The sequence below is a fragment of the Scleropages formosus genome, chromosome 23 (assembly GCF_900964775.1).
Source record: "Scleropages formosus chromosome 23, fSclFor1.1, whole genome shotgun sequence".
NCBI classification, from domain to species: Eukaryota; Metazoa; Chordata; class Actinopteri; order Osteoglossiformes; family Osteoglossidae; genus Scleropages; species Scleropages formosus.
This window is the reverse complement of record NC_041828.1, coordinates 1,423,683-1,444,031: the sequence shown is the minus strand read 5'-3', so window position 1 is coordinate 1,444,031 and position 20,349 is coordinate 1,423,683. Positions and strand designations below refer to the sequence as shown.

The following is a 20,349-nucleotide window of genomic DNA, read 5'->3' as shown; positions in this document are numbered from 1 at the left end:
GGTCCATCCAGGTTGTGTTTTGTCCTCATTGGGAGCGTCACCCAGAACCCGATTTTGGAAAAAACATGCCATTGCTTCGTCTTTTATGAAAACGGTGCAAACAAAGGAGATACGACGTAGCGAATCTTTTCTCGATGGACGATGTCGGCAACTGAAAAATACCAGTCGAAACCGGAGAGAAAGAGGGAGACACCTGCAAAGACGCGACCCTCTCACTTCCGTTCTGATGGCGTCACGCTGCGTCTGGGGGGTGTCTCCTCCCTGGGCTCCACCACCTTCACTCACCCACATGGGCAGAAGACACCGTGGGGGCAACGCAGCCGAGTGCTGCCAACCCCCCAGTATCAATACTGGACTGCATCGCCGGTCACCCAACATGCAGCCCTTATCCAAAGCCACCACACACACACACACACACACACACACCTGACCTCCACCCCCACTTCTTCAGGTTCCACTCCACCCCCACCCCATCCCACCCCCACAACACTCAGTGGGACTGTTCTCTCCTCCTCTGCCTGCAGGCGAACATATGCTACTCTTCCCGTCAGATTCCGGTGAGCTTTGAAAAGCGACTGTTTTAATGTTTATTAATCACCTGTGTGTGTGTGAGGACAGAAGTTTGTGTGTGCCCACATACAGAGAGACCGACACACTGATTTCTAGTCAGTCTGTACATGTGGAGTCACACGAGAAGTAGAATGGCAGGTAGACACGCGATTAGACGAGACGTGGCATTTTATTATTTTACTGCAGTAAAAAGGGGTACGGCGTAGCGGACTGGTACAAAACAGTGCTGGGTTTCAGCGGCCAAAAACGTGTCTTTCACGCGGCCTTCTGGCCCAGCGGCACCCGCTCCAGGTCGTGGATGCCGTCCTTGTCGATGAGACGCACGTTGAAGGAGGGCAGATTGAGGATGAAGCGCTTGTTGAGCTGCAGGAGACGGAGCACAGAGAGGAAGGCGGTGAGGAAGAAAAGTGACTGAAAAGGCGCAAAAAAAACACTCGATTTCTGAGTCCCTTTTTGCATCGGCTGCTGGATCACGTAGGAGGTCAAGCACACCATGGCGATCGCGTGTCCCTCGACCACGGAGCAAGACGAGTGCTCTGGTTTCAAGCACCGCGGCATCCCCCGCCTCCCCGCTCCCTCCGCCCAAGAAACAAGCCGAGTAACGTCACACCTAGGTGTCCATTCTGAATTAAAAGCCATGTGGAATATTGTTGGCTGTGACAGCCATCATCAGTGTACGCGACCGTGTGAAATACCGAATGCTTGTTGCAGAGGGTCTGTCTGGGACCCAGACAGTAAAGCAACTGACCAACAAATTACCATAAATACATGGTATTTATCACTAACACTCGGTGGCAGGAGGCACTGACCTCTTCCAGACATTTCTTTAGCAGGTCCATAGCTTCATCTCGACTCAGGTCTAGGGTGAAGCGACAGAGAGAGAGAGAGAGATTATATCAATAACAATAGATCCACATCCTTCTCTCTACACCTTTTCTCACCCTACAGGAAGCTGCAGCTCAGAGTGACAACTCTGTTTTCATCACCAGTATCACAAGTGGAAAAACAAGCACAGCTCACATATTTATGGCAGTGCATCCAGGACGGGGGAGGGGGAGGGGGCAACCCCTTACCTGGCCTATAGTACCGGTCCAGGATGGACAGGGTGAGGAAGGCCCCGTATCCGTGGGCTGCGAACGGTGCTTTGGCCAAGGCCGCCAGGTAGTCCATGTAGTAGAGGCTCGGCCCGTCTGCCTCCTCGTAACCGGCCAGCAGCAGATTCACGTGGTACGGGGTCTGGGTGGGGGAGAACACACGTGGGTGTGGAGGGGGCGTGACAATCCTGTAGTGCTCTCTCCGGCCTGGCATCCCGTAGTGAGGCACCTACCGCATTCACCTCACACACTGACCTTTGACCTGGGAGGGGAACGTATCTGTGGTCCTAGGAAAGGACATAAGAGCAGCTGCTGATACGGACACAGGAAGAAGCGGAGAGCGGAGAACGCGGACACAAGGACCGTCGCAGCGCGGAGACGGACGAGCACTTGAACACACCAACACCTGGCAGTGACGCCTCAGTTGCGAATGAATGCCTCCACTTGGTGGTGGTGGTGGTGGGGGGGGGGGGGGGTTCATGGGCCAAAATAAAAAGTCAGTCCCCCTCCAAAGAAACACTGTTTCTCATTAACGCCATAAAACGAGAAATTCAAAAACAACAACAACAGTAGCGGAGACGGCTCGAGAACGGCGACGGGGGTGTGAAAGCGTAGAGATGCTGGGTGAGGAAAGGCGGGTGTCAGGGGTCGGCGGTCGGGGTGTCACAGGCAGTGTGACATCTGCCGAAAAACCTGTGCCCCTGCTGCTTTTGCCCACACCCCTTGCCCTGGAGTGACGCCAGGACTCATTAGAACCTCTCCCCTTCCTTCCCTCTCACCCCCCTGCCCCCGGAGTAAACTGCTTTACAGCATCCTTCATCATTATCATCTCCTCCCCCGAGTTGTTCGTAACTCCATTTGTTCATAACTCCAAAGGCATGTTTACTTAAGTCCGAATCAACAAAAGGTTAACAACACAAACGTCCCTCAGCGTCTTTACTGATTGGGTTCTGTAAAAATCTTCAATATAGTTAATATAAAATCCTCAGACTAATCTTACTTTTTATTACTGTTCATCTAATTTGAAAATTTATGAAAATAGTAATGGCACCTCCAGAAACACCTATTCTATCCAACACTTCCATTCTGTTTGGAGCTCTTTATAGCCATTTATCAGTGTGGAGGCGAAACGGATCACATCTGCTCTACTACAAATAGAAATGTTAGGAAGTAAATACGCAACGAAAATTACTAATAATTTGGAAAAGCTTCCGTCTTTGAAAATGCGCAACTCAACCAATCATAACAGGAGGCTCCGGTGTTTAGGTAAACTAAACCAAAGCAGAGTCCATCCTCCATGGCCACGGGGAACAGCAGCAGCCGTTGGTGTGCAGGCAGGAGGAGGAGAGGAGGGCCGTGTCTGAACTCATCAGACCCCTGGGTCCTCATCACAGTCGCCTCCTGGGGACGGAACCCACCCCCACCTGTCTCACAGGTAAGAAGTATCACAATATCACCTTCACAACCCATTTCCCTAACTTCACCTACCACCCCCTCAATATCTACCCCCCAGGGGCCAGAAACAGCCTGCTTGTTATCCTTAGCACCTGAACTCATAGAGCTAGTCTCGTGCACGCACACACTCCCCGGCACATTCCACTCCCACAGCCTGCAGCGCTACGCTACTCATCAAAAACAAGCGGAGCCACGTGAGACGAAAGAGGACAGGAACGCACCGCTATTACTTTTTACACCAATTTACCCATTCAGGAGATACCTTTGCTTAGTGCGACTTTCTGTGCTGTACACACTTACACAGACTGGCATTTCAATCAATGAAATTGGGAACCTTCCTCATACGTTCAGAAACGGAGCACCTTGAACAGAAAGGCTCTGCATGCACTCGGCTCCTCAGGTGCGACGCCACCTGCTGCTCCTTTCTCTGTCCGCGCTGCTTTTTGAGATCCCCCATGACCATTGCTTCGTCTGGGTGCTGCGAGCTGTCTGCTCAATCGGACCAAAGCCAGTTGTTTTTTCGGAGACCCAACAGACACACAGCGCATGAACAAAGCCTCCACCCTCGGGCCTCGGGGGGGTGCAGAGACCCAGGAGGTTTACACGTATGCCAAGCAACTCATGTGTGCACAGCACCTGAAAAACACATTAGATAAGAGCGTGGCCCACGACCACAAATCGTGAACAACAATCGTAAATAGCAACGTGAAAAAAATTACGCCAAGTTAAAAGCTACTCATCAAAGTAGCTTTTAGGTGTATTGCTCTAAAAAATGTGGTAAACACAGAAGGTAAAATGCGGTCACATTCCCGACCGCGCACATGTACATACAGGTGCGGAACACCGACGGTCCCACACGGAGCCCCGGACAGGGAGCGACGCGAGCAGAGGGGCCCTCAAAGCAACCATCATCAGACAGTGCGTGGACCCCTGGGCCCCCGGGTTCAACCGCCCCCTTCATCGCTCAGGTGCACCCAGATCCCTCGTCAGCCCGCGCTCATCAGCCACACTAATTATTTTTTGTAATTATTTTCCCCATTCTGCTATTGTGACAGGCAGCATCCACACGCTTCCTAACAAATTAGCTCACAGCTTCCAGATGAGCGAGAGAGAGCGAGAGCGGCAACTGGAGACAGGCCTGGGAACGGGGACGGCATCGCAGACGACAGCGCGAGGGGAACGGCTCATGGTGCTGCGGTACCAGGTGCGCTGTACCTCTGAGACCGAGGATGCGGCGATGGCGCCGCACTCACGACATACGGACTGCGTCTCGCTCGGCGGGACGCAATTCACCGGGGTAACGCGTGTAAAACTGTAAGCTCAGTAAGTCACTCTGCATCAAGGAGTCTGACAATCTAACAACGTAATTCACCAGCTCAGCAAAGAGAAATACGTATTTGGAAGAAAAGCAAGTTAATCTGTTTCGAATCAGAAACCATGGAGGGACACTGGAGGGACGAGGCAAGTGGGCGGAGCCACGGCACCGGCATACGTACCCGACTGCGGAGGTAGTCTGCTAGGTTCTTGCGAGTGAAGTTTGCGGCAGCTGCAGGACTTAGTTCATACCCTGTGGAAGAAATAAAACTTCCATCAGCAAATGCAAGAAAAACAAGCTCGACTGGAAACTTTCAATTTGCACCTCATTTCCAGCAGTTTCTTTTACATTTATATAGATTTAACTTGCAATGTGAAGCTCCTCAATTATTTACCTGTTTATACAGCCAGGTAATTTTACTGGAGCAATTTAGGGTACCAAACGTAGTACTACAGGGTACTACAGCCAGAGGTGGGAATCGAACCTGCGACCTTTGGGTCCAAAGGCAGCACCTCTAACAACCTGTGATTAAGCAAGCAAGCGACACTTACCGTTCCTCATTTTATACAGCTGGACATTCTTCTGGATGTACTCGGCGAACTGCACTGTGTCTCCCGCCTCGCCCACACACAGCAGCAAGATCTTCTCGCTCAGCTTGAACATCTTGTCATAGTCTAAAGACGGGAGGCAAACGGGAGACATGGGTCCGCGCGGCGCCATCAGCACACCGAGCGTCACACTCGCAGCTTCCTACTGCCACAAGGAGCAAACAGCACATGAAGCCTAGTGACGCATGGTCCCAAACACATGTCCGCCTGTCAGTGTTACCCTGTCCAGGAGGGACAGCCACTCTTAGTGTCCACGTCGCACATCTTCTCATCTTTTAGCCTCTTCTCCTCATCGACTAAAACACACAGATTCTAGTTTTACCCTCACAAAAGCAGAAGTGTATTGCATCTGCTCACACTCTATTTGCAATGTTCCAGTTCGATTTACTCCAGTCTCACTGTCCATGGGACACTCATTTCGTCTGTTGTCCTCTCTCGCCATCCACCACTAGTCTTTTAGTCCCCTCGCCATCCGCCAGTCTTTTACTCCCCCCTTTCGCCGTCCACTAGTCTTTTAGTCCACTCTCGCCGTCCACCACTAGTCTTTTAGTCCTCTCTCGCCATCCACCACTAGTCTTTTAGTCCTCTCTCGCCATCCACCACTAGTCTTTTAGTCCCCTCTCGCAATCCACCACTAGTCTTTTAGTCCCCTCTCGCCGTCCACCACTAGTCTTTTAGTCCCCTCGCCATCCGCCAGTCTTTTAGTCCCGTCGCCGTCCGTCTTTTAGTCCCCTCTCGCAATCCACCACTAGTCTTTTAGTCCCCTCTCGCCGTCCACCACTAGTCTTTTAGTCCCCTCTCGCCGTCCACCACTAGTCTTTTAGTCCCCTCTCGCCATCCACCACTAGTCTTTTAGTCCCCTTGCCATCCACCAGTCTTTTAGTCCCCTCTCGCCGTCCATCAGTCTTTTACTCCCCCCTTTCGCCGTCCACTAGTCTTTTAGTCCCCTCTCGCCGTCCACTAGTCTTTTAGTCCCCTCTCGCCGTCCACCACTAGTCTTTTGGTCCCCGACTTTCGCCGTCCACCACTAGTCTTTTAGTCCCCTCGCCGTCCGTCTTTTAGTCCCCTCTCGCCGTCCACCACTAGTCTTTTAGTCCCCTCTCGCCGTCCACCACTAGTCTTTTAGTCCCCTCTCACCATCCACCACTAGTCTTTTAGTCCCCTCTCACCATCCACCACTAGTCTTTTAGTCCCCTTGCCATCCACCACTAGTCTTTTAGTCCCCTTGCCATCCACCAGTCTTTTAGTCCCCTCTCGCCGTCCATCAGTCTTTTACTCCCCCCTTTCGCCGTCCACTAGTCTTTTAGTCCCCTCTCGCCGTCCACCACTAGTCTTTTGGTCCCCGACTTTCGCCGTCCACCACTAGTCTTTTGGTCCCCTCTTGCCGTCCATCAGTCTTTTACTCCCCCCTCTCGCCGTCCACCACTAGTCTTAGTCCCCTCTCGCCGTCCACCACTAGTCTTTTGCTCCCCTCTCGCCGTCCACCACTAGTCTTTTAGTCCCCTCGCCATCCGCCAGTCTTTTAGTCCCGTCGCCGTCCGTCTTTTAGTCCCCTCTCGCAATCCACCACTAGTCTTTTAGTCCCCTCTCGCCGTCCACCACTAGTCTTTTAGTCCCCTCTCGCCGTCCACCACTAGTCTTTTAGTCCCCTTGCCATCCACCACCAGTCTTTTAGTCCCCTCTCGCCGTCCATCAGTCTTTTACTCCCCCCTTTCGCCGTCCACTAGTCTTTTAGTCCCCTCTCGCCGTCCACCACTAGTCTTTTGGTCCCCGACTTTCGCCGTCCACCACTAGTCTTTTAGTCCCCTCGCCGTCCGTCTTTTAGTCCCCTCTCGCCGTCCACCACTAGTCTTTTAGTCCCCTCTCGCCGTCCACCACTAGTCTTTTAGTCCCCTCTCACCATCCACCACTAGTCTTTTAGTCCCCTTGCCATCCACCACTAGTCTTTTAGTCCCCTTGCCATCCACCAGTCTTTTAGTCCCCTCTCGCCGTCCATCAGTCTTTTACTCCCCCCTTTCGCCGTCCACTAGTCTTTTAGTCCCCTCTCGCCGTCCACCACTAGTCTTTTGGTCCCCGACTTTCGCCGTCCACCACTAGTCTTTTGGTCCCCTCTTGCCGTCCATCAGTCTTTTACTCCCCCCTCTCGCCGTCCACCACTAGTCTTAGTCCCCTCTCGCCGTCCACCACTAGTCTTTTGCTCCCCTCTCGCCGTCCACCACTAGTCTTTTAGTCCCCTCGCCATCCGCCAGTCTTTTAGTCCCGTCGCCGTCCGTCTTTTAGTCCCCTCTCGCAATCCACCACTAGTCTTTAGTCCCCTCTCGCCGTCCACCACTAGTCTTTTAGTCCCCTCTCGCCGTCCACCACTAGTCTTTTAGTCCCCTCTCGCCATCCACCACTAGTCTTTTAGTCCCCTTGCCATCCACCAGTCTTTTAGTCCCCTCTCGCCGTCCATCAGTCTTTTACTCCCCCCTTTCGCCGTCCACTAGTCTTTTAGTCCCCTCTCGCCGTCCACTAGTCTTTTAGTCCCCTCTCGCCGTCCACCACTAGTCTTTTGGTCCCCGACTTTCGCCGTCCACCACTAGTCTTTTAGTCCCCTCGCCGTCCGTCTTTTAGTCCCCTCTCGCCGTCCACCACTAGTCTTTTAGTCCCCTCTCGCCGTCCATCAGTCTTTTACTCCCCCCTTTCGCCGTCCACTAGTCTTTTAGTCCCCTCTCGCCGTCCACCACTAGTCTTTTGGTCCCCGACTTTCGCCGTCCACCACTAGTCTTTTGGTCCCCGACTTTCGCCGTCCACCACTAGTCTTTTAGTCCCCTCTTGCCGTCCATCAGTCTTTTACTCCCCCCTTTCGCCGTCCACTAGTCTTTTAGTCCCCTCTCGCTGTCAACTAGTCTTTTAGTCCCCTCTCGCCATCCACCACTAGTCTTTTGGTCCCCGACTTTCGCCGTCCACCACTAGTCTTTTAGTCCCCTCTTGCCGTCCATCAGTCTTTTACTCCCCCCTTTCGCCGTCCACTAGTCTTTTAGTCCCCTCTCGCTGTCAACTAGTCTTTTAGTCCACTCTCGCCGTCCACCACTAGTCTTTTGGTCCCCTCTCACCGTCCACCACTAGTCTTTTGGTCCCCTCTCACCGTCCACCACTAATCTTTTGGTCCCCGGCTTTCGCCGTCCACCACTAGTCTTTTGCTCCCCTTTCGCCGTCCACCACTAGTCTTTTGGTCCCCTCTCACCGTCCACCACTAATCTTTTGGTCCCCTTTCGCCGTCCACCACTAGTCTTTTGGTCCCCTCTCGCCGTCCACCACTAGTCTTTTGGTCCCTGGCTTTCGCCGTCCACCACTAGTCTTTTGGTCCCCGACTTTCGCCGTCCACCACTAGTCTTTTGGTCCCCTCTCGCCGTCCACCACTAGTCTTTAAGTCCCCTCTCGCCGTCAATCAGTCTTTTACTCCCCCCTTTCGCCGTCCACTAGTCTTTTAGTCCCCTCTCGCTGTCAACTAGTCTTTTAGTCCACTCTCGCCGTCCACCACTAGTCTTTTGGTCCCCTCTCACCGTCCACCACTAATCTTTTGGTCCCCGGCTTTCGCCGTCCACCACTAGTCTTTTGCTCCCCTTTCCGGCTTTCGCCATCCACCAGTCTTAAGTCCCCTCTCACTGTCCACCAGATATACTCTGTCTGCTTAGCGGCTCCGGCCTCTTCAAGTCATTCACTCATTTTCACTTTCGTTTTCTATCTCTATGTATTTACGTTTAAAGAATAAAGTAAGCGCTGCATGTTTGCATACTTCCATATGTACACGTCCACCTGTCCTGACAAGAGACGTTCCCACGCGGCCCAACAGAGCAGGCAGAAACTAAGTAGTAAGTTCAGCCAATTAAGATCATTTTATTATATACAAGTTCACCAACTAGACGAGCCGCAGAGTGAACTCGGGCCTGTCTATTCACCAAACTGTATCGCGCTTTTACACGGAATTACACCCCCGCAGCCACTAAACTAAACTTTAAGGATAAGTTTGTTTTCCATTCCAGTCCTTACCGTGTTTCATCTGAATGATGCTACTTGCCGCGACCGTGTCGGCCGCAACCAGCACGTAGTCCGGACCCTGGATTCCAATCAAATACTCCATAGTAGAGATGTTTCTAATTCTTAATCTGCGCTCGACTCAAACTAAAAAGTGTTAAACAACTACCTCCTCACATACAAAAAGTATTTCTCTTCGCCGCACCTCGCGAACTCTAATATTACACAGCAAATATGGAGGGCCGTCGCGGGAATATTACGTCACGGAGCGGGCGATGACGCAGGGCTCGCGCGACGCATCCTTTCGCAAAACGAAATACAGTAGAGTCCCAAAAACACGGTATACAGTACAGTACAGACGGGGAAATATTAAAATATGTGTATGGTCAGAACGGATATCAGTTTTACATTTTTTTTTTTTTTAAATTTGCAGGATTGTAAAGTTTGTCTTCAATTCATCACAGCACCTGCAATTAAAGAAAAATGTCAGTGAAAATAATATATAATGGCGCATTGAATAAATATATTTTATTTTGTAGCCCAGGTGATACTGTTCTGTATGTAATTCAGGCGGCAATATGTGCTGCTTATCCTTAGCTAGTATTTTCCTACAATTATACTTAGTAAGCCTCTAGCCTTCTTTTCTGGTATTTTTAAAAATGTCTCAGCTTTGTTCTGTGACTTCACTGGATGTTTGGGAGGTTTGAACCCAAACATCTAAAATAAACAGATGAAAATTAAATAACTTTTTTTTACATGATTTATAAAGTGATATTGGCAAATATTCCCAGCGACATGACGGCACAGCAGGTAGCGTTAGCGCCCTGCAGCTGCTCCAGCGTGGGTTCGAATCCAGCACAGCGAGTGTGGCTTCCGCGTGTCCTCCGTGTTCACGTGGGTTTCCTCACACGCCCCGAAGAGGCGTGTTTCACGTGAACTGGTGTCTCTGGGTGGCCTTGGTGTGTGTGCGAGTGGTATCCTGTCCTGAGCACAACCTCTGTGGGCAGAACACACTCTCCACCCCGTTCCTGTGTGTGTGTGTGTCTGAAAGCACAAAGTGCGTCCACATCCACGCCACTCGGCGCGTCCGCACACCCCGCCCTGCGAATACGGCGCGTGACCTAAAAATGCGGAGCCACCTTCCCATGGTGGCAGCGCCCCGGCAACGGATGGTTCGGTCCCTGCTTATTTTCTGTCTCTTTGCTCTTGTCTCCGTCTCCTTCGCCGCGTCTCTCTTTCATGCCAATTGCCGCCTGACTGCTCGGTTAGGGCTCATCATTTGCATTCAGATTAATTAACTAATTAGAGACAAATGTCCAGCGGCCACCCCGCGCTCCGGCTCGTCAGCTCTGGGCCCCTAATTATTTTAATCATTTGCTTTCATCTGCCGCGCTCGTGCCGCACTCCTGTGCTTAGAGGCCATTCTTAATTACCGAGCCAAGACCCGCAGTGAGAAAGAGAGAAGAGCGCAGAGACAGGGGTGCGGGGGGGTGGAAAAAGGAGGACGAGAGGGAGCACGAGCTGAAGCCCGGTGGGGACGTGATCCAGGAGCTCTGACAATGAGGAAGCTGTCAGTGCTGTGGGGTCACCCCCCCCCCCACACACACACACACCCACACACACACACACCGCTCACTTCCTCCCTTTCCCTTTTATCGGCAGCGCACACAGGAATGGCCTCTGGGCTCGGGAGCCTGGGCTGTTAATGCAGTGACACACAAACACGAGCAGACATGCTGCGACACACACTTGCACGCGTCGGCACTGCCGGTATCTGCTCGGAACATCTATAGATGAGACGCCGGAACGCGACCCCCTCTCCGACACAGTTTGTGTACCTGCGCCACACCTTGGTCCGGGTGGGTGGTGCTCTGGCCCAGCAGGCCCGGGGGGGTGGACGGAGCCCCAGGTGAGCCCAAGTGATCCAGCACACTCTCTTTTCATGTGTATCTCTTCCCAGAGAGAGGATGAGGAAACGGGCAACGGGTGGCATAGCGGGGACTGCTGTCACCTTGGACTCATGAGGTCCAGGGTTCGAATCGCCTCTCCTGCTGTAGGACCCATAGACCCAGCTGCACACTCGGGGGAGCTGCTGCGAGCACCTTAGTTTACGCCCCGATCTGGAGAGACGCGGAGCTCGCGAACAACGCGCTCGCAGTGATCTGCGGTTATTAAACGTGGCGAAATCCTCCTGAGTTTCGGATAAAACAGTGAATCCTGGGAACAGCGTCAGGTTTGCTTCTGCTCCGCAGGCCCATCGCCCCACTTTTTCGGTTTTTTGGCTCTGTGAGGCGCACGGGGTCACAAGAGCGTGCAGGTAGAGAGAGTGCAGGGTCCACGGAGACAGAGAGAGGGCTCAGGGTCAAAAGCTTACAATACATGACACGTTCTCATAACGTCCAGAAGGGTGTCCGCACATTCCGGAATTCATTAGAAGCATCATGCAAATCGAAGCACCTGTATGTCGTGTCTCCTGGAGGACAGCAGCTGTCGTCGTGAGTAGAGCTGTTGCTTTGCAAACAAAGGACTCGGGTTCAAATCCAATCTCCCGCTGTAGTCCCGTTGACCAAGGCACTTATTGTGTATTGATACAGTAAAAATTACCCAGCTGTGTAAAGGGATAAAGAGTACAGTGCACATGGCTGCCCTTGTAGGTGTCAGAGGAAATAATGATAATAATAATAATAATAATAATAATAATAATACTGTCAAGGTGGGCCCGATACGCTAAGGTACAGCGAGAGCCGTTGTTTTCCGAGAACTTTGACGCTGCACAACAGCTCCGGCTTCGGCGGAACCCCTTCGGGACCCCGGTGTGGATGCGAGGAAGGATTACGAAGCCGTAGCCCTGGGCTGCGCTCAACTGAGCGGGACACAGACCTCGGGCTGCTGAGATTAGGCATTGAGGTGATGCCGTGGGGGGGGGTCCGGGTGGGGGTCCTGCCTCGGGGCAAGTTAAAGCCTCCTTCCCTCCACAGAAAAGTACCGAGGAGCTGTAAGCACTGGCTGTTATTTATTCCATAGGCCCACAGTCCAGGGGCTCATGCATTCACATGAGAGGAGCCCCCAGATGATAATAATTAATAATCTCGATTGGAGGGAAAATGTGACTTTAAAGTGACTTATTTGAGCAAACAAAGGGGGGAAGCGGGAGAAAAGGGCGCATTGTGAGGGTGTGCGTGCGTGTGAGTGTTAACTCCGCTGGCCGTACAATGGGCTTTGAGGGGCCGTTCTCACCCACTCCCACCCACTCCCACCCATTCCCACCCAGGCCGGTATTAGGGCTCCTCTCCTCAGTCTAATCTGCGATTTCACGGTGGCCCCCGCCCCCCCCCCGCCCGGCCCCCACTTGCTTCTGTTCCCCTCGTGTCGCCGTTTAGTGGCGCTTTGCTCCCCGACACTGGGAGCGGACCCGGGCACGAGAGATCGCTTCATCTCAAGGGGTGAAAGAGAGCAAAAGAAATGGAAGTGACAGTCTCCCGGCGCCGTCCTCGCGGCAGCTGCGCGCTCCCCCTCGCGCCCGCGCCGGCCTCGCGACCCCCCGTGCCTGTCGTGCGCACCTGCCGCTGGGGCTCGCGCTTTCACGGACGGCGCGATAATCCCGGGGCGTGGCGAGAACGGCCCGCGCTCAATGTGGCCCGCTGAAAACCCTTTATGCGTGAAACAGGCCCCTTTCTCGAACCTTTGTCCGACACATTTTTATGAGACAACATTGGGCATTATGAGGTTGCGGGATTTACATGGCACTCTATAGACGGCCGTAATCCTTTCAGGCGGCCGCCGAATAAAAGTTTAAACCGGCCGTTTTCATATTTATTAGCTGGTTAAAGCAGACGACGCAGCTGAACCCGGGCCGACCGCGAGGCTCCTCGGGTTCGACGCCCGACTCCTGGGCCGCTCAGGACGCGCGCACATGCACGCGCTCACACACGCCGTATGCGCACGGTAAACGAGGCGCTGCGGTGTCACCGGTCGAGTGTGAAATCTGAGCCGAAAACGAGCAAATGGGACCGTTCTTAACAAGCAGTGTTTCGCTCACGGTCCTGCCAGTTATTGCCTGTTATTATTGATATTTTTCAGCTCCATCTCTGACTAAATATTATTATTCCATTTGTTCAACTTTTCTTTATCTGTTAGTTTTTTTGGGATCAATTTCCATGATTCTTGAACTTGTCAGGAGCCAACAATCACAGTAAAAGAGGATATTAAAGAAGTTTGTCTTGAGCAGGAAAACAATAAAGATATGATAATAATTACAAATAATGCAACAAAACAACAGTAATAATAATAATAATAATAATAATAATAACAACAACAACAACAATAATAATAATAATAACAACAACAACAATAATAATAATAATGCTCCATATTCAATTTTTCCTGAAGAAAGTTAGATGTTTCCATTGAAAATTACATAATTAGCAGAACTATTTAAAAAAATGTATATTGGACCACAAAGCGTGGTGTCCTGTGTTCTCTCACTGTTACAGAAAGGTAAAAGTACCGTGTTCTTACAGTGCAGTAAAGTCACTTTACAGCAGCTCATAATGGGGTTTTCACATTTGCACAAAGACACAGAACACGGAAGCAGCGACACATTCGGGCCACAATTCGCCTGAAGGAGTTTCCTTTCACACACGTGCGGAGCCGCTGGACTCGCTTTGACCTTCTGGAACATTCCGGAAGACACAGATCTCCCGAGTCTTCGAGGATCGATGTCTGAGATCGACTAGATCCTCTGTGGTTCAGAACTTTCCACGAAGGTGAGTTGGGGAGTGTGTAAAGTACCTGTGAGACCCCCCCATCCCCCTCTGGAACCCGTTGAGCAGTGTGTGTTTCTGGTGCCATTGTGCTGTGCTTCTTACCCCCCATCCTGTTAACTTCCCATCTGCTCCGTGTGTGTGTGTGTGTGTGTCTCTCCCCCTCTCTCTCTGACTCCTCGTGCTGCTCGTTCACGTTCGTCATTCACTCTCAGGATCACACACACTGTTCCGCTTAAAAGACTTAGCGCTCTTTGTGGCCGACACACAGGCCAACTGCGCAGCGTCTTTCAAGCACCCGGCTGTTAGATCCTCCGATCACACACATCGATAGGGACATTCGAACCCGCGTCACTCACCTCCGTGGCTGCATTTGTGCTCCTTCATATTTTCATCTGAGTCCATCGAGTCCATTTTTATTCTTTGTTCACACACACACACAGGGCAAGTTGCCCTCTGTGTGTGTGTGTGTGTGTGTGTGTGTGTGTGTGTGTGCGAGGACATGAAACTGTATAATCTGGACCATTTTTACCTGTTTTTCTGGAATACAAGTGACATTAATGAAATAACATAGTGGCCTAAGTTGACCTCCCATGTTTCCCTCCTTCAGATTTTTACACCGTACAGAGTAAATTCACCCCTCGTGCATCACTATCACATGATTGGTTCATTTTCCTTCCTGGAGAGGAGAGGATTTTTGCATTTTGCTTTTCTGCTTATTCTCATATGAATATAAAATAATTGTGCACGACATTGCGGTGACCATTTACCGCGGTAAAGTCACACAGTATCCGCAGTGTACCCGCTCAGTATGTCTCGTCCCTCATGTCAGGATGGAGCTTCATTTCTTTTCTGGAGCCTGGATCTGCGCCGCTGTTGGACGACTTGGACGGACACTCGTCCCCCCGTCTCCTCCGGGTCACTCTGTACAGAAACCTGCCCCCTGTTTCCATGCCGACCGAGTGCTGGGGGACTGGGGGGGGGTCAGACCACAGGTGGGGAGGAAGTTCTGGACTCCAGTGGAGGGGGGTGGGTGGGAGGTGTCAGGCTGCACCTGGGATGTGTGATCAGCGCCAGCACACCTTGTTTTACCGTGTTCTACCGCCCTCCAGTGTTTGGCAATGAAACTACACCTGTATCGGCTCACCGTCGCTGTCACTGTCACCTGCTTCAGGGGGTGAGGTCCGCCCCCCCCCCAGCTGGCCACTCTCTCTGTCTTCCATAGAGCTGGACTGTGACGGGCTGTGGTGCATTCTGGGTAGGAGATCCGCGCACTCAGGTGACACACCTTTGGGGGTCGGCGGGTGGAGGTGGTTTGGGGGGGGGTGTTGGGGGCGCAGCTTTCAGCGACGCTCTTTCTGGAGCGTTAAAGCAGCTTCTTCCGCCTCGTTTTAACGACTAAATTAGCGGCTCGGAGCGGCTGGGGGCGTCGGGGTGTGTGTGTGTGTGTGTGTGTGTGTTGGGGGGGTGGGGTGCAACAGCGGCGTGTCCCGCGGGCCTCCCTAGCGCGCGCTTCGCGCCCAGCGGGGTCCTCCTCGCGCCCCGGGGTCGCGTGACTCGCGGGTCGGTGCGGCGCGCGGAAGCGCCATTATACAGCGACGCTGACTGCGGGTCGCGCGCGAGGTGAGGAGCTCGTGACAAGGGAAGGGCGGGAAAAACGCGCACGCGCCGCAGGAAGAGACGTGTTTCGCTCTCGTGAAACTTGGTGCAAAATGCAGAATTCAGTCAATAAGATGGACATGGAGTCAAAACAGAAACGGGGTATAAAGTGGTTGGAACCAATCATCATCATCATCTTCTTCTTCATTTGGCACCTTTGTTTGTCCAAAGAGAACTGCAACGTGACACAATTAGCTCTTCAGTTATTTAAACACTACTGCAGGGTATTTTTACTACTTAAATTTTTGCTCAACCGCTAGATACTAGTGCGGAAGTGAGATTCGAACCAACAGCCAACGAACCAACCAACAGTTCGCAAGGCTTCAGCCCTAATTCCTTTAAAGGACTTAAAAACTAATTTATTTAGGGTAGTAAACCTCGGTAATCCCGCCGGCCGGGTTCAGCGTCTGTGTTCGCGCGAGACAGTAGCTGAGTTTTCTGCTGTTTTACCACAGTTTACCACAGTCTCACCTCGGGCTCTCGGGCTTCGGAAGAGCCACGTGCCCTCAGGTGCGTCGAGTTTCTCCTCGAAGCGCCTTTTCAACGCGCTCAGCACGTGTGTGATTGTGTATCTCTCTCTCTCTCTCTCTCTCTCACACACACATACACACACAGACTTCAGGGTGCCATTGTTCCGTCGCCACGTGCAGGGGATCCGTGTGTTCGCTCCTGTTCGACACCCCTGCACGAGTCTCGCCGCCGCCGCGCGCGCCTCCAGCACGCACTGATAAGCCGGCATCTTTTTCTCCGGATTCGAACCCATCACCCGGAGGGGGCGGATTATCCAAACCCGCCCCGGGGTCTCTGGCTCCCGAGCGCGGCTGGACGCGGGTCGAAGGCACCCCGAGGCCCTCGGGCACCGGCTGTCGGATCGCCCCGGGGACCCGGCTCGCGGCTCGGCGCGCGGATTAGCCGCTCGACGCCCCCTATCTCTGCGCACACGCGCACGCGCCGGCCAGCAGCCCCGCGCCCGGGGCGATGGAACGCGCCGCGCTCGTGCTGTAATTAGCCCCCCACCCACACCCCGCGATGAGGGCAGAACGCGCGAGCCGCGTGACAGAGGAACAGAGGGGGTCAGGTGGGAAACAGGGCTCAGAGGGCACCGAGGACGTGGACCCTGAGGGACATCAACTTGGACACTGGCTGTTCTTTCGCGCGTCACCAGCACAACCGCCGGCACGTGCTTCGTCCCATAAATATCAATAAGCAGCTTCTTCCTTTTGGAGTCATAAGGAAATGAGCCTGTCGGTTAGAAAAGGCGTCACCTGCGCAGCGGGTTGGGGGGGGGGGCGGCGAAGTGACCTAATCTGAGAGTCCTGGGTCCTGATCCTCCTGACGCTGAACTGACACAGTGGAAACACCCTGCTGTATACATGGGTAAAATGCTGTAAATGCCGTCATTTGCTTGGGACAGAGGTGCTGAAGACAGAATAATGAAATGTCCTCACAGTCATGAGACATTATTTTCAGGAAATGAGTGCGGGGTGAAGCCTCACACACACACACACACAGATGCTGGACAATGTTTTATTACATGACAAAAGGACACACTTTCAGGCATACAATAAGCAACATTTATAGACATATATATATATATTTTTTTAATTAAAGATGATACATGTGATTCACTTTCCAATACGATATGCGTTACACTTGTGAACAGGGTAAGGGGGTCGAGCAGGTTCAGCCCAAGAGTTTCCCTGACGGGACAGACAGACTGAAGGAGGCGCCGACGTCTCATGTCAGCGGACGCAGGAAGGACTTCGGAACACAAGTCCAACGTGGCGGCAAACACACCGGAAAACGCGCCGCTCTTTTAGCGACTGGGACGAGACTGTGAGGTGAAGCATCTTGGGAGCGTCTCCCGAAGAGGGTCCTCCCGACCCTCCCTGAGACAAAGAGGGTCCTCGTCGTGCGAACGTCCAAACCACAGTGCTACTTGTCTCTGCGGCCATCTGGAGGGCTGAGCGCCAGGCCCGGTCCCCGTCCCTTGCCTGCTATTGGCTGACGGCAGCGGTGGGCGGGGCCACGCTCACGCCCATCCTGAGGAGCTCCTTCCTGTGCGTGAGGATGACGTCGAAGCTGGACTGCAGGCGGTTCTGCTGCTCTTGGACTCGGCCCTGCAGGGAGCGCACCCAGCGGATCAGCGCCAGCCGCCGGTACATGGTGAGCTGCACCTGGTGCCTCTCCATCTCCTGGGCCTTGAACTTCTCCCAGTCCTGCAGGGTCCACACGGCCTCCATGAGCTCGGGCAGGTCAGCGCACGGGTCCGGGTCCGCGTCCGGGTCCGCGTCCGCGTCCGCGTCCGAATCCGAGTCCGAGTCCGAGGAAAGGTCCTCGTCCAGGCGTCCCTCCTCACGCCTCTTGCTCTCCGCGGGGCTCTGGCCATCTCCGGCGCTGCCGCGCCTCCTGGACACAGCGACCCGCTGCGGCGCCTCCTCCGTGGCCCCTCCCGCAGTCCCCCCGACGCAGACACGCTCCCACTTGGTGGCGAGCCCCGCCTTCCCAGGATCCTCTCGGGCCTCCAGGCTCAGAGAGCTGCTGCTGCTGCTGGACCTGTAGCTGAAGTCGAACTCCGAGTCGCTCTCGGCCCACTCTTCCGCCCCGTCCTCCTCGTCCTCGTCCTCGTCCCCTCCCTCCATATCCTGCTCGCCCGCCTTTTTGTCCTCCGTCCCCCTCCCCGTCTCCTCCTCCATTCTGCCCTCGGCCCCCTCGGGGGGCACCCTGCCGCAGCCGTCCTCGCCCACCTCGACCTCGGGCAGGGGCTCCAGGGGACTCCAGGAGGGCAGGCGCGACAGCGGAGACAGGAGGCCGGAGCCCAGGTGCGTCGCGGGGAGGAAGAGCTCGCGTCCCTGGGAGCTCTGGAGCCGCAGGCGCAGCTGGTTGCGGTTCTCGTCCCCCGCGAGCACCTCATCCTCGTGTCCCAGGAAGTTGAAATTGCCGTCCTTCCTGCTGGCCCTGTGCAGGCTGTTGCCGTGGAGACGGAGGGACGAGGACCCGGCCCCTGCTCCCTGAGCTCCGAACACGGGGTTGGCGGGACGCTCCTGCTGAACCGCGAACATGTTTCTCTTGGGTTGGGACTGGGTGGCTCTGTGGACGCAGGAGGAGACAGAGACAGCGGGAGGGAGGGGGAGTGAGTTTACCGAGGTAAAGGAGTAAACACCACAGACACACACCAGTAAACACCACCCAACGGCAATAAAGTGAAACACACTGAATTTCCTTCTCCATGATGAAAACTAAAAAAAAACTCGATTCATTTCCCATCTCCCGTTAGCAAAGTCCATCATCCCGGTCATTTGGCGGAAAACCGCACACTGCAGCGCGAGGTAGGCCGCTCTGACGTCACCGTGCCACCGTTGGGGCGCTACATCGCCGCACCCCCCCCCCCCCCCCGGTGCTGAAGGACAGTGTCCTCTTTAGAACAGCGCCGAAAAACAAGGCAAAGACCAAGGAGCGCGCACACCGGACACTTCCGCTTTACATAACGGCGCCAGAGTCCGAGACGCGGCGCGTCCCTCCGTGGTCTGACAGCTGGTGACGTCACTCGTTTAAACGCCACCGCGAGCGCGAAAGGTGACGAAAAAGCACAAGAAATCGCTCGCGTCTCGTGGACCCGCAGGTCCAGGGCGCGTGAGAAAGAAGGCGGAAAAAGGCGCGGGTTCGTCCGGTGCTCGACCGGGACCCGATCGATCCCCTCACCCCATGTCCGCCGTCCGCGAGCCGAGCGCCGCGCGCCGCGCGCGCCACCCGGAGCGGCGCCCTTTAAGTCGTGTCCCCGTTACGTAACGCATCGATTGACAGCTTTATTTACCGCGTTTCTTACTGCGAACTGCGGCGGCACACGAGGCTCCTTGTTCTCCTGGCGCTGCTGCAGTGGCGGCTGATGTTTATCTGCGCTCCTCTTCCTCCTCCTCGCCCCGCTCCCCCCCCTCCCCCCTTGTCACAGTGACTCACTTCCCCGTGTGGGAGAGGACCGCCGAGCAGCTTCCTTCCCCGGCGCTTCCCGTCTCTCCAGCAGCTTTATGAACGCGCGCGCGCGCCCGCACCTCATGTAATGTGGTAAAAGTTGGAGGTGCGCAGGAAAAGGCGCGAGAGCATTGCATTTGTACGCCGCACGGTCTCGTGCAACATCATAAACACCCATGACGGCCTGTTCTTCTGCGGTACCGCACGTTTGTTTGTTTGTGTGTTGAGGGTGTGGGGGCGCTGCCTGCATACTGGATAACAACCCCCCCGCCTCCCTCCCTCTCCAGTCCCATGACAAGCCATCGCCCATGGCAACAGCACAGCCTCCTCCTCGTCTCCGCAGCCCGACAACACCCCCTATTGAAGTGCTGTACCCCGGAGCTGTCCCCAGCGCACCCCCCAGCACCCGCCCCCCGCTCAACGGCAGCCCGTTCGCATGAAAAATACATCAAACGCGGCGCCCGCCCCAGGCCCCGTCACATGCAAAATCATGTCGGGGTTGCGAAGCCGAGCAGAGGAGCCGGCGACACTGACGGATGGAGATTAGAGGCGGCGGCGGTGGTGGAGGAGGAGATGGAGGAAGAGGATGGGGGGGTTGGTCCAGATGTGGAGGCAAAGCCGCCTTCACAGCGACAGGGTAGCTGCTATATTTACACACGGCTGTCGCACACGAGCGTGTTGGTGTGCGTGCCAGATGCAACCGCTCTGCGTCCCTCTGCTCCTCCTCCTCCGACCTCAGCTCTCGCAGGCTTCCTTTAAGGTAGCAGCCGTCGTTGTTCCTGCCGAACTAAAGGGTTACAGGTTCAAAGATGGCTGCAGCTCACATATTCAGGGTGTTTGCATCATTCCCTTTGCACACTCACACAGCGACACTAACGTGTGTGTGTGTAGTTGATGAT

General features: G+C 54.2%; 2 protein-coding genes across 4 annotated transcripts; both read right to left on the bottom strand.

Annotated features, from left to right (window-relative positions):
- Nucleotides 1-694: 694 nt before the first annotated feature.
- psmb2 (proteasome 20S subunit beta 2) lies at nucleotides 695-9,313 on the bottom strand. Its single transcript, XM_018747786.1, has 6 exons — nucleotides 9,075-9,313; nucleotides 4,986-5,108; nucleotides 4,616-4,686; nucleotides 1,644-1,806; nucleotides 1,380-1,429; nucleotides 695-933 (listed from the first exon to the last, which is right to left on the bottom strand). Exons 1-6 carry the CDS (start codon nucleotides 9,163-9,165, stop codon nucleotides 826-828), a joined length of 606 nt encoding a protein of 201 aa, XP_018603302.1. The 5' UTR covers nucleotides 9,166-9,313; the 3' UTR covers nucleotides 695-825.
- A 7,687-nt stretch (nucleotides 9,314-17,000) lies between these two features.
- Nucleotides 17,001-19,655, bottom strand: c19h1orf216 (chromosome 19 C1orf216 homolog). 3 transcript variants are annotated; one of them, XM_029248377.1, is made up of 2 exons: nucleotides 19,439-19,655; nucleotides 17,001-18,571 (listed from the first exon to the last, which is right to left on the bottom strand). In XM_029248377.1, exons 1-2 carry the CDS (start codon nucleotides 19,585-19,587, stop codon nucleotides 17,479-17,481), a joined length of 1,242 nt encoding a protein of 413 aa, XP_029104210.1. In that variant the 5' UTR covers nucleotides 19,588-19,655; the 3' UTR covers nucleotides 17,001-17,478. The 3 variants fall into 3 exon arrangements, with proteins under 3 accessions (XP_029104210.1, XP_029104212.1, XP_029104211.1); XM_029248379.1 differs by lacking the exon at nucleotides 19,439-19,655 and adding an exon at nucleotides 19,296-19,432; XM_029248378.1 differs by lacking the exon at nucleotides 19,439-19,655 and adding an exon at nucleotides 19,184-19,213.
- Nucleotides 19,656-20,349: the final 694 nt, after the last annotated feature.